Source organism: Lynx rufus, unplaced genomic scaffold (assembly GCF_022079265.1).
Source record: "Lynx rufus isolate CCGP_SWC_20201006 ecotype Redwood Valley unplaced genomic scaffold, mLynRuf1.p SCAF_3, whole genome shotgun sequence".
NCBI lineage: Eukaryota > Metazoa > Chordata > Mammalia > Carnivora > Felidae > Lynx > Lynx rufus.
The window spans coordinates 200,219,012-200,235,000 of record NW_025814845.1 but is presented as its reverse complement, the minus strand read 5'-3'; the positions used below and the strand labels follow the sequence as shown (position 1 = coordinate 200,235,000).

The 15,989-nt window shown below is 43.7% G+C and overlaps 1 protein-coding gene across 1 annotated transcript in view; it reads right to left on the bottom strand.

Moving 5' to 3' along the window:
• Nucleotides 1–6,911: 6,911 nt before the first annotated feature.
• The window catches only part of CSMD1 (CUB and Sushi multiple domains 1), a 1,672,960-nt gene continuing 1,663,882 nt past the window's right edge, over nucleotides 6,912–15,989 (bottom strand). The window contains exons 71-72 of the mRNA XM_047092364.1: nucleotides 10,576–10,708; nucleotides 6,912–7,071 (exon numbers count right to left, since the gene is read on the bottom strand). Coding sequence (XP_046948320.1) covers nucleotides 6,912–7,071; nucleotides 10,576–10,708 — 293 coding nt within the window. The remainder of the gene's footprint in view (nucleotides 7,072–10,575; nucleotides 10,709–15,989) is intronic.

The following is a 15,989-nucleotide window of genomic DNA, read 5'->3' as shown; positions in this document are numbered from 1 at the left end:
TCTTCTCTTCTCTTCCTTTCTTCTTTCCTTCCTTCCTTTCCTTCTTTCTTTCTTTTTCTCTTTCTTTCATTCCTTCTTCCTTCCTCTTTCTTCTCTTTCTTGTTTTCTTTCCTTCCTTCCTTCCTTTCTCTCTTTTCTTTCTTTTACTTTCTTTATTTCTTCTTTCTCTTTCTTTCCTTCCTTCCTTCCTTCCTTCCTTCCTTCCTTCCTTCCTTCCTTCCTTTTTCTTTCTGATTTCTTTCTTTCATTATTTTTATTTAATTTTTTTTTCTTAAGTAGGTTTCAGGCCCAGTGTGGAGCCCAACATGGAGCTTGAACTCACAACTCTGAGATCAGGACCTGAGCTGAGACCGAGTCAGAAGCTTAACCAACTGATCCACCCAGGCGTTTTTCTTTAAATCAAAGGTATGTTCTTGAGACAGGAGCCCCTGGTCCCAGGTGCACACATATGGGCTTGTGCCTCCCGAGAGGACTGGATGCCTGTTACTGCACCAAAAACATTCAACTTACCACCCTAGGTATGTAAGGACAGGAAGATGGGCTACAACTAAACACTGAGTAGTGTCAGGTCAGTGACCACGTAAAGACTCATAGGGCACATCCACGTGGCAAGTGTCTGGTACAGACAGGTGTGCTGGGCCTGGCCCAGGTCCCCAGGCTGTGAGATGCCCTTCTCGTGCACAGAGAAGAAAGCAATGCATCTTAATACTCTTGGAGTGATTTCTCTCTTCGCTCTCCCGCATTAAGCACTTCGTTTACACATAACCCCGTGGATGAAGCAGTACCAGGGGCCTGAAACAATGGCACCAGCACCTTCCCTAAAAGAAACCTTGGGACAAATTAAAAGCTGCTTTAATAGCCACAAGAGGATAACGTGACGAAATGAGATAAACCAAAAGACGTCTTCTAAGCGGTATCGCAAAGCTACCCTTTCAGCCCCTAACATCTCTTAACGTAAGCATTTGAGACAATGTCTTGTCATCCCTTATGGACCCTGAGCACTGCCCAAAGCTGCTGGTCCCCTCTCTGGTCGGGTTTATGCACATGAGTGTATTAATTCACCTGACGAGACTTGCATGGAATCCGGCCAAGGAAGCTCGTGGAAAGTGTCCTGGCTTCTGAGCAGTTCTGTGAGCCGCTTTACCTCCAGTCCTTCGCTGTTGCATATGTTCAGGGACACCAGGGCTCGGGGGTGGTGGGTCCTGGTTGCAGGGGCTGGATGTGGAAGGGAGCAGCCAGGGGCAGGGGGGCGCTGGGCCCCTGAGAGGCTGTGTCAGGGCACATCACGGACATGCTGTCTCCATCTGTTAAGTGCAATTACACTGATGGGTCCCCTAAACGCAAGTAGAAGTACCAGGTCTGGAAGATTGAAGAAGAAAAGATCAAAAGGTGGGAGGTAGCTGATTCAGGAGAACAGCCCGGACGCGGCCGTGGGGAAGGATGGGCTCATCTCCTGGGCGGTCAGTGTTCATCCTGCCACACGCATCTCATGTGTCTCCAGGAGGAGAGTGGTTCTGGCTCGCGGACGGATGGAGGGCTGTGGCAGGCATGCTACCGAAACAGATTGTCACGAGGGCACAGGTTCCCAAGGGATAGCCACGTGCTGCCGCCACCAAAAGGGGAGACCCGCCAGACTTGAGAGGCAACGGCGTCCAGAGAAGGAGACAGTGCTGTGCGTGGCTGTCCTGGTGCCATTAGTCAGTGGGATGACCCTGTCATCCTCTGGAAGGAAGCACCTCCACCACGGTGACAAAGTCAGAACTTCCTGATTATTGCAAAGAGCCGTCGCTTAGAACGGACTGCGTATCCCTATGTTGTGGACATCCCAGGTCATGCTGAGAATGTGTAAAACTCACAGCCCTTCCAGAAAAAGTCTCCAGCAGTGAGCATGAGAGCTGGGGTATACTTGGCTCAGGTTCTGTAGCCACCTGAGGACCTACTCCGTGCAGAACGCTTGCCACATGATAAGTACGCCAGACGCTGGAGACAGATTTTGGAGACGACGTAGTAATTCCTAGTCAGTTTTCTTTTTTCTTAATTTTTTTAATGTTTTATTTATTTTTGAGAGAGACAGTGAGAGACAGTACAAGCAGAGGAGAGACAGAGAGAGAGGGAGACACAGAATCTGAAGCAGGATCCAGGCTCTGCTAAGCTGTCAGCACAGAGCCCGACGCGGGGCATGAACTCGTCAACCTCGAGAGATCATGACCTGAGCCGAAGTCAGCCGTTCAACCGACTGAGCCACCCAGGCGCCCCTCCTAGTCAGTTTTCAAGATGCGAAGGTAGAAAAGTCAGCTCAGATTAAAGTTCTCACATGGGGGCGCCTGGGTGCCTCAGTCAGTTAAGCAACAAACTCTTGATATCGGCTCAGATCACAATCTCATGGTTCTGTGAATTTGAGCCCCACATCGGGCTCAGCACTGACTATGGCGAGCCTGCTTGGGATTCTCTCTCTGCCTCTCTCTCTCAAAATAAATAAACTTTAAAAAAATTACAAAAAAATAAAGTTCTTGTTTGATTTCAGCGTGTTAGACAGTGTGTTACAAGCACAGGATGACTTCAGGGCTCTTGAATTCCAGTTTAATTTCTTAAAAACTTCTTCAGGGCAGATTATGTGTGAGCAATTCTGGGAGATATTAACACTCATATTGTGGAGTAGTTATACCTCTCGGAATTTTTAACTTGGGGTAATTTTTAACACAGTGAGGACCAAACAGAATCATTTACAATGAAAATGAGAACTTTTTTTTTCATTGCAGAAAAAGAAAATCCTGATGAATTTAATAATGTAGCTTTAGTGAAAACAAGGTGAGGAGAAAACTGATCTCTACTGTCACCCTGTCTAGCTGTGCATCCTTGGGCAAATTGACCAGCCTCTTGGAACTTCTGTGTCGTCATCTATAACATGAAAATTTACACCGACTTTGCTGTATTCGGAGGACTATCTGAAGTTAGGCAGGTCGTGTGGAAGGAAAAAAGTCTGGTGCATAATAGGCCCTAAAAACACCCGTGGACCCAAAGAGATCCAGAGTCTAAGTGAGATATCAAAACTCTGGTTTCTTAGAAGTCACGGTGGGGCTATTTTTGTTTTTTTTTTACTATTAGTGGTTGTTTTTCATTTTGTAATAACTTGACTCCCAGGAAAATTAGTATATCATTCTGTTTAACTGCAGGACGTTCAGCTTGATGGGCCACCGAGGAGTTGTAAAGTGTTGTGTTTTCTCTCAGCTCCAAAATGAGCGGACCGCAGCTGGCCTTGAATTTTAAAGGCTGAGGGAGGGAAATTTTTGAGCCTTCTTCAAGTGTGATATTTGAAATGCTGTTAAATGAGTCCCTCAAGTCCTTACGTGTCATGTTCCCACACCATAGACCTCTACAGAAAGAACTCCTCTCACGGGGTTTAGGTAGACCACGGAGAAATACGTCAGCTTCCCCCTGCCACCCTCCGAATCATGCTCACTCACAAGCGTGCTGTTTGTTCATCACGCCCACGATGCCAACGTCTGGGGGGAAACACTGAGCCTGGTTCTAAGTGCAATGAGAGCCCCTTACGAACGCTTGCACTCTTTTCCTCCCCTGACGCAGACTCCACGCACCTGTTATGGTGAAATAAATTCGTGCACATATGAGGCTAAAATAAAGTCACACCAAAAACTAGAAATCTAAAATTAAATATTTAATTAGAACTCTGATTTGCTTTAAAGGTAGGTGGCATTGCACAGGCTATATTACACTCTCTTTATAATGTTTTTGACAAAAAAGAAAGATACTGTTCATTTTAACAGGCCACTTTAATATTAATACATGTGTAATAGGGTCGGAACTGAAAATCATCTAGGGGTGGTACATTGTACATTATTGGGAAAATTACAGTTCTGTATTTGTAAAAACATTTATTTTTTTAACAATTTACCTACATTAATCAAAAAATTACAGCATATTTAATAATTTTACAAATTCTTCATAAAAAATATATCTCTGTACAAAAAGGTCGTTTGCACCTACTTCATGTCAGCAGCATGTGGCGAGATGGTAACACGGGGCGGGCAGAGGTGCGATGGGTTTCCTGATCGTGATACCAGCGTTCTGTCCCCCTTTTTTTTTTATAATAGCTTTTTGTTGTTGTTGTTTACAAAATATCTTACAGAAGAAAAAAATTATTGCAGCTAGCCTGAAGAAAGGCAAGATGTGTGATACGAGCAGCAGTTTTAAACAGCTCTGAAGCACATAACCTGTGTTAGCATGGGGTCCTTCCCGCACACGGTTCTGGGCGCTTCCAGAAGGAGTCTTGCAGCCCCACGGCGGAAGGCGCGTGTGCGGCCCACCTGCACGCACGCCTCCACACCTTGCAGGGGATCTGGTTCAATACCGCGCACACACCCTAGGAAGAAACTCGGCGGACTTCTCGCAGGACCATCGCATGTTGTATTTGGGGTTTAATAACATGCTCCAAAGTGGCAACCAAAGGTCGGGTTTACTGTGCACACAAAGGAAAATGATATCTAATATCTGATATGTGGTTGCCGCGTGTATGTATGTCCTGTCGTTTCAGGAATTTGTAACATCGTTGACCGGCAAGCAGGTCAGGGATGGGGGGAGAGAGACATTGATTCAGACTCTGAAGTCAGCATTTTGCACCTAGTTTGAATGACTCAAACTTAGATATATGTACAATATATTTATATGTATATATGTATGTATATATATACACCTAATATATATAGTAACCCTGTTCTCCCCTGCACACAGCGATCCTGGAACTTCCTCACGCTCCCTTTCCGTGCCCGGTCAGTGTGCGTGTTAGGAGCCTGGCTCTGGCTGACCTTGTCTAGTCTAAGGAGAAAAATCCGCGTAAGGGCCCCAGGCTGCAAAGCAAATCTCCAGTCACGTTATCGGGTTGGCCAGAGGAAAAGGTGCTGGGAATTCAGCGTGATACTAAGGAATTCGTCATTTGGAGTTCAAAAGGCAAAGAAGCAACTAGAAGAGGTCAGTTATGTCCTCCTAACAGCATAGGACCCTTCAAACGAGCAACGCGACAGTGGGCACCAAGGATCAAATATTCGCTAAAGCGTTCAAATCAAAACAAAACACATGACATGAAAGAATGAACTATTTTCCTGACAGGTTTTTGTGTCTTTTTTTTTTTCCTTTTTTTTTTTTTTTTTCACTTTTGAAGCCCTGCATTTAAACATGCAACAGAGACACCACTATATCGGCCTTAAAGTTAGGTGTGAATACGCCCACAACAACAGGAATGAAACGCTCTACAGACGCTGCTCTGGAATGTGAGAAGGGAGACGTTTTCCATATGGGGGGTACGTACTTAAAACGCAAATAACAAAATAAGCACTGCCTTTTCAAAACGCTTTTAGCCAACAGTTATAAATAAAAATAAACTTGGTCTTCACTGTGGTTTTGTGACATCACCGTCTCATTGCCATGTCTTCTATTTCATCCTTTGATGTTTTTATCCGCACTGGGGACCACACCCATTTCCTTCCTACCATCATTCAGAATTTAATGTATGAGAAATTTTAAACGTGAAAAATCCAGTTGTCTCTGCATCTGGAACTAGCACGAAACGAAGGACACAGTGATATGTAAAATGTGTCACCGGGAAAGAGGAGCGTGTGTAATGTTTCCTGGCCTCTGGAGGGACATCTGATGCTCTGCTCCCGGACGGTTCCCACTGAGTTCAAGGGGCGACTGCACAGCACTGTCCTTCAACGCCACGGTGGAGAGTGGCGGTGCTCTGGAAGAACAAACTGTGATGCGGAGGGAAGACTACAGTGAGCCAAGCCTCACAAGCTCATGAGCTATCTAAAATAAATTACTACTGACATTCTCCATGGCAAAGAGAAGCGCAGAAGCCCCCTGGCCACGCAATACAGCAGGACTGGCGGTCACGGGTGCTGCTAAAGGGAACAGAGTGTGCGGCAACTGCAAAGCCCTCTGGTGTTTCCCCCCTCTCTCGACATCGTCAATGACTTCAACACACATACGCAGCTAAAAGAAGCAATGATAAAATAAATCTCTTCAACACCACGTTTCCCTTTAAAACCTGTGCCATATCTGGGGATGTTTTCTTTCGCTAAGATGCCAACTGAACGGATGGATGGTGGATGTTTCGCTGGACAGCATGAGAAGATGCTTATATACAATGGATAGTGTGTATAAACCCTGTGTAAATAGTTTATTTTTTTTATCAGAATCTTACTCAGTCATTCATAACACACTAGTGCAAAAAATTGTGCATCAAAAATTCTGCAATAGAACGGCTGACTGGGAAATTTGCAAATGGCCCTAGGAATGGACACCGAGGGGAGCCGTGAGTCCTCAAAGCTTGTCAGGTCTCAGGAAGGACAGAGTGAAGCGTTTGTAGGTGTGTGCATCTCTACCAGAAAGGTTTCTTCAAGAGAGCTCTGTTGTTGTTGTTGTTGTTGTTGTTGTTGTTGTTGTTTTTCAGAGTATTCATATTTATGGGGGTTAAAAAAACAAAACAACATATTGTGGTGCTATCATTTTATCACCGCACCCAGGGGATGTATCCACGTGCCCAGAAGATTGCATTGAAAGGCATCCCAGCCACACAGAAATACGAAAGTCTGAGGCATTAAGTACAAAGTATTGGCGTGACTCGGCAGTCTTCCTTGAGTGTGCCTTGATCCCGAGCAGATGAAGCCAGGCATGGAGAATCCACGTTCAGAATGCAGGTCTCTGTGTCACCCGATCCTCAGGAGACTCTGGTGCACGTGACTGGAGATTCCCGCCGCACGGACGCCAGCAGAAGATGTGAAAGATCACCGCAGCGAAGCCAAGACTAGAAGGGAGAGTGGTATATGGCACCAAAGGAGTTACTGCTTGTCCAACAGAGGTATGGCTATGAATCAGTCCTAATGGGGCACTGAGGGCTATACCACTGTGCACACTGTGTTCAGAGTTGTGTCAAACCGCACAGCCTTTGCCTCTGTGGGTTTTAAGTTTGTATCATACATGGGGTTTTCAAATGAAGCTTGTCCATTGCTGTTTTCATGTCCGGCATAGCCGTTGTATTGAACTTTTGGTCTCGTTCTAGAGGGGAAAGAAGGAACAGACCGTTAGTGCCCAGATTTCAAGAAAAGAGGCACAGCAGCTGGGGCCTGAGTACAAGACGTCACGCCCGACTCAGCAGGGAAACACACACACACGGTTGTGGGGAAGGGTGCGCGTCGCCACGCTTGTAGACATTTCTCTTTTTTAGAATTGGTTGTTGGGATTACGGAGACGGTTAAAAAAAAATGGAAGCTGTTTCTACAATCAAAGAGTTAGCTGCCGTTTACAAATATTCTTTGCAACATGGGAAACTCGTCAATGCCGGGGTCCGAGTTTGGTTTAGACATTTGTCATTTGTAAGTTGTTATGATCCTGAGAAAGTCACTGTTCAGTCACTCTCTAAAATGTAAGATGCTGAATCAAGACGTCAACCCTTAAGGACTGTTCAGATCAAACGAAAATAGGAACATAAACTTTAGTTCACTGCTATTATAACGTTCACCAAATACTAGCTATTCTTGTAATATAATATAACCAGTGACTAAGTTATGGAAAAGACATTCAACTCTTTGTCAAACTACTGCTTACAGGTTCTAATTAAAGAAACCCCCTGTGTAGGATCTAACTTTAGAGAATTAAAGTGATTTTAGATGTAAAAGACTTAAAGCTGTCTAGTCTGTTCCCCCATGGTTTTTTTTTTTCCGGAGAAATTATATAAGGCAAATACATCAGGTGGTAAAAACGGAACTTTAATGTCAACAACCACACTAGCAAAAACATTATTGATGCTTCTGTTTTAGTGACTTAGCTAGTAAATTTTCTTAACTTACGTTACGTTCATTGAGAAAAAAGAGAATTCTGAGCGTGTACGTTTCACAGAATGAGGTTCCTGTCAACTGCCCCAGGAGTTGGAGAGGTCTTTTGACATTGAACTTGAAAACGCTCCAGTAGCCAAATGGAATAAACTAATGCAGCCAAACGTTAATGAAGTTAAAAGCTGGCCAAATCCCCTGTGTAGTCTCCCCAGTCAGGGGTCACCACCATCCCCAAATTGCCAGGGAAACCCCACAGAGTTGGATGGGACCGGAGGACTGCAGAGAACGAAGCGTGTGGGAGTCCTGTGTCAGGAGCCCTGGCACTGACGGAGGAAACACTTCCAAGTGTAATGAGGGCAAGTCAGAAATGAGCAGGAATAAGGTTTTAACTCGAGAAACGCGGAGCCAACTGCTTAAGGAACTTTTACATCTGTAGAGGGTAAGAAGCCAGTGGAGAGAAAACGCATAGCTTGGTGCGTTCCCTGGATACATGGCAATAACTCAAAGGCAAATGAACTTACGACGTGCCTAGGTGATCGGGCGTGGCTTGGTTGCTCCTGCAGAAACCCCCCAATTCTGAGAACTATAAGCAGTCACGCTGGCTTAATGGCTCATGAGAGCCATGAGATTAGACAACCTTCTGTCACGTTCTAGACACAGCGCGGCCTCTCGGATGACAAGCATGATGGGCGACATTGTGCGAGAGCCACACTGAGATTAAATCCCACCAGCCTACAAGCGTGGAAATGAAGGAAGGGGTCAAATTCACAAAAGGACCAAGTGGTGTCTCCGTCCCCACTGCTTTTGTGGTCTGTGATCTACCCTCACGCATTTCCTGTGCTGACGCACCAAATACTGAAATACAGAACGTTGTGGTAGGGAAGCTTCTAGGGTTGAAAGACTACAGCTGTGATATATACTGAATATTCTCCCCAATGTTATGTCATCTTAAAATTAAGATATAACCAGAAGTGCTGAATTGTGTAGGGCTGTCTTTTGAAAGGATCAGAGATGCGCCGGAGGGAGCTGTCTCTGAGACATACAAAGGTCGGCCTCGCTGGGAGCTGCGTCAATGAGACGCTCACTGGCACGTGGGGATGGCGTCTGACTCCTGCACGTGGGTCCCCCCGTAGGGGGGGCTTCCAGAGACCCCCCTACAGACAGGGAAATGTCAATAGGTGGGGTAAAAGAACTTTAATGAACTGCATGTTAACCTTGGGGTTCACATGAATGCCAAAAAAATTTAAAAAAAACAAAACACAAAAATGAATTTGGAGGAATTACAAATTCCTACTGTATGTGTATCTATAAGGGTATTATGTTTCCTAGAGAACCTTGCGAAAGAAGATGTACTTTTAATTTACAGAATTAATTTAATTTAAGAATAGAAGCACTTCTCAGGATGGTGTTTTATTGGATAAAGTGGCGGGATATCTTTTCTTAACATTTACTACATTTTCAACTAGCCCCAAGGAGAAATTTGAAGATAAGGCTCACCAGACTTATATGCAGAGAATACTGTTTTCTCCATAATAATAATAATTATTAATAATTATATAATAATAACATTAGTTATTTAATTATATAATTATATGTCAATATATATTAATACTTACTAATATAATAATAATTATTATTATTAATACAGATGTGTCAATCTTTAATTTTGTAAGTTCCTTCTGAGATTCCTTTTACTGAATTATATTTTTAAAATAAGTATATTCCAACTAGAGGAAAAGTATACACATGCACGTGATCACATAGCAATATAATTTTGAAGTGACATTCCTACTATTTTATGTATTTTTGCAAAGCATAAGAAAGCACATATTTGAAGCTATGCTGTGAGACATTAAAAAAAAATCCTACACCACATTTTCCTTTTTTTTTAAACCAGGATTAAACAGAAATATCTGTATCACATAAATGAACATAGACCACATTTAACATACCTTAATATCTTAGAGTATCATGGTTTTTTTTTCTATTTTTCTTTTGTTTTCTTAGTTTCTTGTTATTATATATAGGGAATACCACTATTCTACGTAGTATTTTAGAACAGTTTGGCATATGCCATGTTCTTCCAGGTAATATATTATCCAGAGAAAGACAAGATGTATAAGGACTTATAATTCCTCCACAGCTTTTTTTTTGGGGGGGGGGCAGGGATCCACATTAACTCCAAAGAAAGGATCTACTTCACTAAAGTTGTTTTTCTGCAATTTTGACATGTTTCAGTTAGCAGGGATATGCAAATTAATAGATATTCAGAATACTTTTTCAAGCGATGGAACATGTGATATCTCTTACTACATAGTGAGAGCTCAAAGAAAGGAATAAACCCACAATTTCTAGATCACAGATTCATGGAGCTGAAAGAACTCAGAGACCATTCCGTTCAATCTTCTTCTGGAAGGTGGAAATGCTGTCTCAGCGTTCCCGACAACCGGCCACCGATCTTAAAAGTAGAAATGTAATCCTTTATTGTGTCTTTGAGTGGACTACGACACAGCATGTCATTTCTTAATCCATCTATTTATTCTCCTGAAGTTCATTACTCGAAGTCGCCCTGCTGAAAAAGTACGGCGGACAACGCAAAGCAAAGCCTTGCCATGTGGGCATCGTTAACGTCAGAGAGAAAACCGTGGAGCCGTGGGGAACGTGTGACCGGGGGCAGTGCGCATTCCCCAGACCAGGGCCTCGCAAGCACACCGGCGTTTTACGGTACCTGTGTTTGTAGAGGTAAAACGCAAATCCGGACAAAATCAGAGCAAAGAACGGAACGAGAATCGCAGCCGCGACCGAGCCGCTGCTAGTGCCGTGGTAATGATTTGAAGGGTCTTGGTCCGAGTTTAAGGGATCTGGAGAACAAAACGAATAATTAGTTTGCAGGTCCCGCGTACATACTGGAAGATAAGCCTCTGGCAACTTTTATGAACGGGGCCCGAGCCTCCAAGGAGTTGAATTCCGTCGATAAACGGACAGTCTTGTTGAAAGATTTTAACGTCTGTTAATGATCAAGTTACAAAAAATGAATTATTCCTTAATGACCTTCAAGAATACCATGAAAAAAATTTCACGTGTCAAATGTGAGAAAGGCGAAAGGGGCACCATACCTTGTGACTTTGACTTTCGGTCAGCTACATTTGCATTGAAACTGAAACTGAAAGCATCCATATGGTTTTGTCTATGTATGTGGACGTATCTATGGGTACCATTGGCTGTTATATCCTGTCCTAAGACACAGACTCCAGCGAAACAGTAGCTGATGAAATTACCTAAATATTCCAGGGGTCTATATAAATGACATTACATTCTCCGTATGCAAATATATTGGTGTAACCTCTTTCATTTTAGGTACATTGCAGAATTCGTTAGGGTTTAAGAATGCTCAACAAAAGGATACAGCTCAATGTCATCATGCCAGTTTCCATGAGGACACGGAAGGATGATAAAACGTGATCTCTGTCCATCGGAAGGGAAGGGGGATGTAAACATCTCAAATGTCATGAAGGTGACGTAACTATGAATTTATAATCCACGTGTACAGAGTGTCAAACAGATGCACGGCCAAGACAGAGATGCAAACGATGAAAACTCAAATTAGAAAACGCTTCTCAAGCGATTCCTTCCAGATAAGAAAGTTTGATCTAGGGGCGCCTGGGTGGCTCAGTCAGTTAAGCGTCCGACTTCGGCTCAGGTCATGATCTCGCGGTCCGTGAGTTCGAGCCCCGCATCAGGCTCTGTGCTGACCGCTCAGAGCCTGGAGCCTGTTTCGGATTCTGTGTCTCCCTCTCTCTCTGACCCTCCCCTGTTCATGCTCTGTCTCTCTCTGTCTCAAAAATAAATAAACGTTAAAAAAAAAAGTTTGATCTAAACTGTTTACCCATAACACAAATTTTGAAATGTATTTGGCTTAATCGCTTGAGCTCACTCAATGCACGTGTGTGAGGGATTACGACTGGGGTCATCTGGATATAGCAGAATTGTGAAAAATAAGTTGACCTGCTTTTAGAAGTGTAGTACCAGAATTTACGGAATGTTAAATACAAGAGAAGTTTTGTTTCATTTTCTTTCACAAACCATGAATGTAAGTAAACAATCAAATATATTTAAATAGCTTTTCAAACAAAAAATCCTCTTTTCACATTAAAAACATGGCAAGAATTTGACTTGTCGTCACTTCCACAGATGCCGGATTGCACTACTCCTTACCGTCCTAAGTTCTAACATGAACATATTTTATAATTGATTTCGCTCTTGTAACTTGACCATATTTCTTTGAGATCCTTCCTCATCAGCACATACGAATCAGGTAATTTTTCACTTTCAGAGGCATCCACAGCCCACCACGCGAGGGGAAAATGCCAGATACATGTTCTCTCTAAACTCGCGCCCGGTTGGATGCCCCCACCCTGGGCAGTGAACCGGGGTGACTGACGCACAGCACCGAGGGGGCTCGGAAGCCATCCCATGGCTGTGGCGGCTGGGGAGCCTTGAGGACAATGCTGAGTGTCCCCGGTGGTGGGTCCAGCAGCAGTGGTGCAGCAGTAACAGCCAGCGCCCAGGGTGACAATGTCCCGTACAGGGCGCCGAGGCAGCCCGCTCAGATGGCACCCACTCCACAGACTTGCGGTGACACTGAAAGGTCAGGACACCTCCCTGCCTCAACAGTGCACACGGCACACGGCCACAAGTCCAGCAGGACCTGTGTGTACTAGGACAGGAGTTGCACTGTGCCAAGGGAGCTCGTCGGCTAGCCTTCCTCTTGAACCCCCGGTGCCTACGAGAGAACTGAGGACACAGTAGTGGCTCAATACGTGCGTGTCAAGTGAAAGACGGTGCTGCCATGTGGTACTTCAGCATCTATCAGTTTCCATGAAGTTACCACACCTCATTCTCCAGCTTTCTGTAGTTCTGTGAATCTCTTTGCCTCATTCTAATGAATTTGTGTTCTGCTTAAATTAACCGAAGTTACTTTTTTGTTATCCACAGACAAGACTGTCTACATTTGAACATAATAGGCATCGGACTTCTCATCAATAAAATCGTGGAAAATCAACCTGCCGCAAGAGACTGCCCATCGTAACACAGAGTAACATAAAAGAAGGTCTTTGGGAGCTTCTCAATGATCACGCCTTCAGGAGCTCCTGGCGAGTTTCATGTATTTACTCTCGTTTCAAAGATTTAAAGGGTAATACACGCACATGATAGTCATTAAAATGGCACAAAAGATACACAAATAATATAATGTTCTTCCAGCAATGGACTATTAATATATACGTTTGTTTCCCTTTTCATACTTTTCTAAAAACATGGGAATACGATATACATTTTTTGTGTTTGGCTTTTTCAACTTAACCATCCATCTTTGAAATTTTTCCATCAGCACACATGAATTAGATTTATTTTTTTTTAGGTGTACAGTATACTATTAATTGGATATGCCAGAAATTTTTCAGCCAGTCTACCTTTGAAGGACATTTAGGCCATTTCTAGTATTTTTCTAATGTCGCAATGAAACCTTTTTTCTGTAGCTACCCAGCAGCAGGAGTCTAAACATACAGGATAAATTCTACGAAGCAGAATCATTGCCTAACAGAATTTGTAACTTTTCGCGTGGCTAAATCTTACCAGATTGTCCTCCAAAGTGGTGCTCTGATTTCATTTCAACCATTATTTCATGAGGAGTGCTACAAAACACTTGGGCAATTGTGTGGTATCCAACCGCTAGCCTCTTCCCCTCCCCTGCCCTCCCCTCCCATTGGCCCTCCTCCTTCATACCATCTCTACTCTCGCTGCTCTGACAAATCATTTGTTCCTCACTCACATATCTTTGCTTAAGAATGAGGGCAAGCATCTCTTCACATGGAATAAGCTAGCCATTCAATTTTTTAAAAGATCACTACTGAAAGAACTTCATACACTAGAGTACCCACCCAAAGTACATCTAAATCTATCGATAGACAAAGATCGTATATATATGTATGTGTGTGTGTGTGTGCGTGTGCGTACCTGATATACATATATGTGTACACACACACACACAATGGGATATTACTCAGTCAAAAATAAAAAAAAATTAAAAAAAAGAATGAGGTCTTGTCATTTGTGACAACGTGGATGGACCTGGAGAGTATGATGCTGAGTGAAATAAGTCAGACAGAGAAAGACAAATACCATAGCTTTCACTCATATGTGGACTATAAAAATAAACAAAAAACAAACAGACCCTTGAGCTGAGAACAAACTCATGGTTGCCAGAAGGAGGGTGGATAGGGGGGTGGGTGAGATGAAGATAAAGGGGATGAAGAGGCACGAATTTCCAGTTATCAAGTAAGTCACAGAGATGAAAGGTACAGCTTAAAAGATATACTATGAACAATAATGAAATAACGTCGTATGGTTGGCAGATGGTGGGCGCACTTATCGTGGTGACCCCTGAGCAAGGAATGGGCTTGTGGAAACACTGTGTCCTACACCTGAAACTGACATAACGTTGCATGTCAATTTCAATAACAAATAAAACATAAATAAAAGTAATGAAAACAAAAAAATAATAATAATACAGCAAAGGTACAGTCCACAGTCTTTTAGTATGTGCACATGGTGTCATAATCATCGTTACGATTTAAGAACGCTGCTGTCTTCCCTAAAGGAAACTCAGTATCCTCACCCTCCAACCTCTAGCTCCAGGCGACCACTGATCTGCTGTCTGTGTCTTCAATCTGCCTATTATGGATGGTTTGTTTGTTTGTTTATTTATTTAAAATTTTTAATGTTTATTTACCTTTGAGACAGAGACAGAGTGTGAGCTGGGGAGGGGCAGAGAGAGAGGGAGACACAGAGTCAGAAGCTCCAGGCTCTGAGCTGCCAGCATAGAGCCCATCGCGGGGCCCCAACTCACGAGCTGTGAGATCATGACCTGAGCCGACGTCGGCCGCCCAACCGACTGAGCCACCCAGGCATCCCTGGGTGTAATCCTATGATGTGTATTTTGTGTGTGTGTGCATGGCTCCTCCTCCTAAGTATAATGTCTTCAAGACAACATTCCATTGTATGGATATAGCACACTTTGTCTGTTCATTAGTTGACAGCTTCCACGTCTGGGCTATTGGCAATGATGCTCCTACAAGCATCGGGCACACAGTTTTGTGTGAACATATGTTCTTACGTGTTCTGCTGGCCATGCCTGCAGGAGTGAAACGGCTGCATCTTTTGGTAACTTTCTGTGTAACTGCTTGATGAACGGCCAGGCTGTTTTCTACAACACCTGCACCACGGTTCCATCCCGTCCGTGAAGTAGGACAGCTCCAATCTGTCCACAATTTTGCCGCCTCTCACCCACATGACCATCACCATCCCAGTGCTGTGAGATGGTGCCTCACCGTGGTTTATGTTTCCTGAATGACTAGTGATGTTGAGCAGCTTTTCGTTGCTTATCGATCATGTGTACCTACGTGGAGAGAGGTCTATTCAAATCCTTTGCCGACTTTTCAGTCAGGTTATTTGCTTTTGTTTTCTTGAACCTGAAAAGCCCTTTCTGTATTCTGGAATACAAGTCGCTTAACAGATGCATGTTTTACACTGGTTTTCTTCCATACTGTTTGCGTGTGTATGTGAGGTTGGGGGTGGGCTGATTCAGTTTAAATGGGGAAGCCAATTTATCATTCGGGTTCCTACTGGAGTTTCTGCATTAGGGTGGTCTTTCAACCCAAGCTGGTTTAGTTTCCATTTAAAGATCACTGTCGTCCCGTTTATCTATTGACTGTAGACGATTGAGAGGTGGTTTATTTTCATCCATGAAAATAGGGGTTAGCCAAACTAGTGAGGCAAACTATTTTTCCTGACAATAAACTCATCATCACGTGGGAATAAAGATTCCGTGCTAAAGCAGGCTGCTATTTTGTCGGATTAGGAAGAAACGGTGTCATGCAAGGAAAGGGGCAACAGCACAGTGATTGTACGGGCCGGGTTTGTCGGGTGAGTGAACCCAGAAGCCCACGGGGGATGGCGCACAGCTCCCCGGGGTGTCCTTAAGCGGAATTACTGGAGCATGTGCCGGGGGAGAAGGGAGGGCACGTAACTCTAGGGTTTTTGGCTTAGAGCAAGAACAAACTTGACTCATCATTAGTGTTGGTC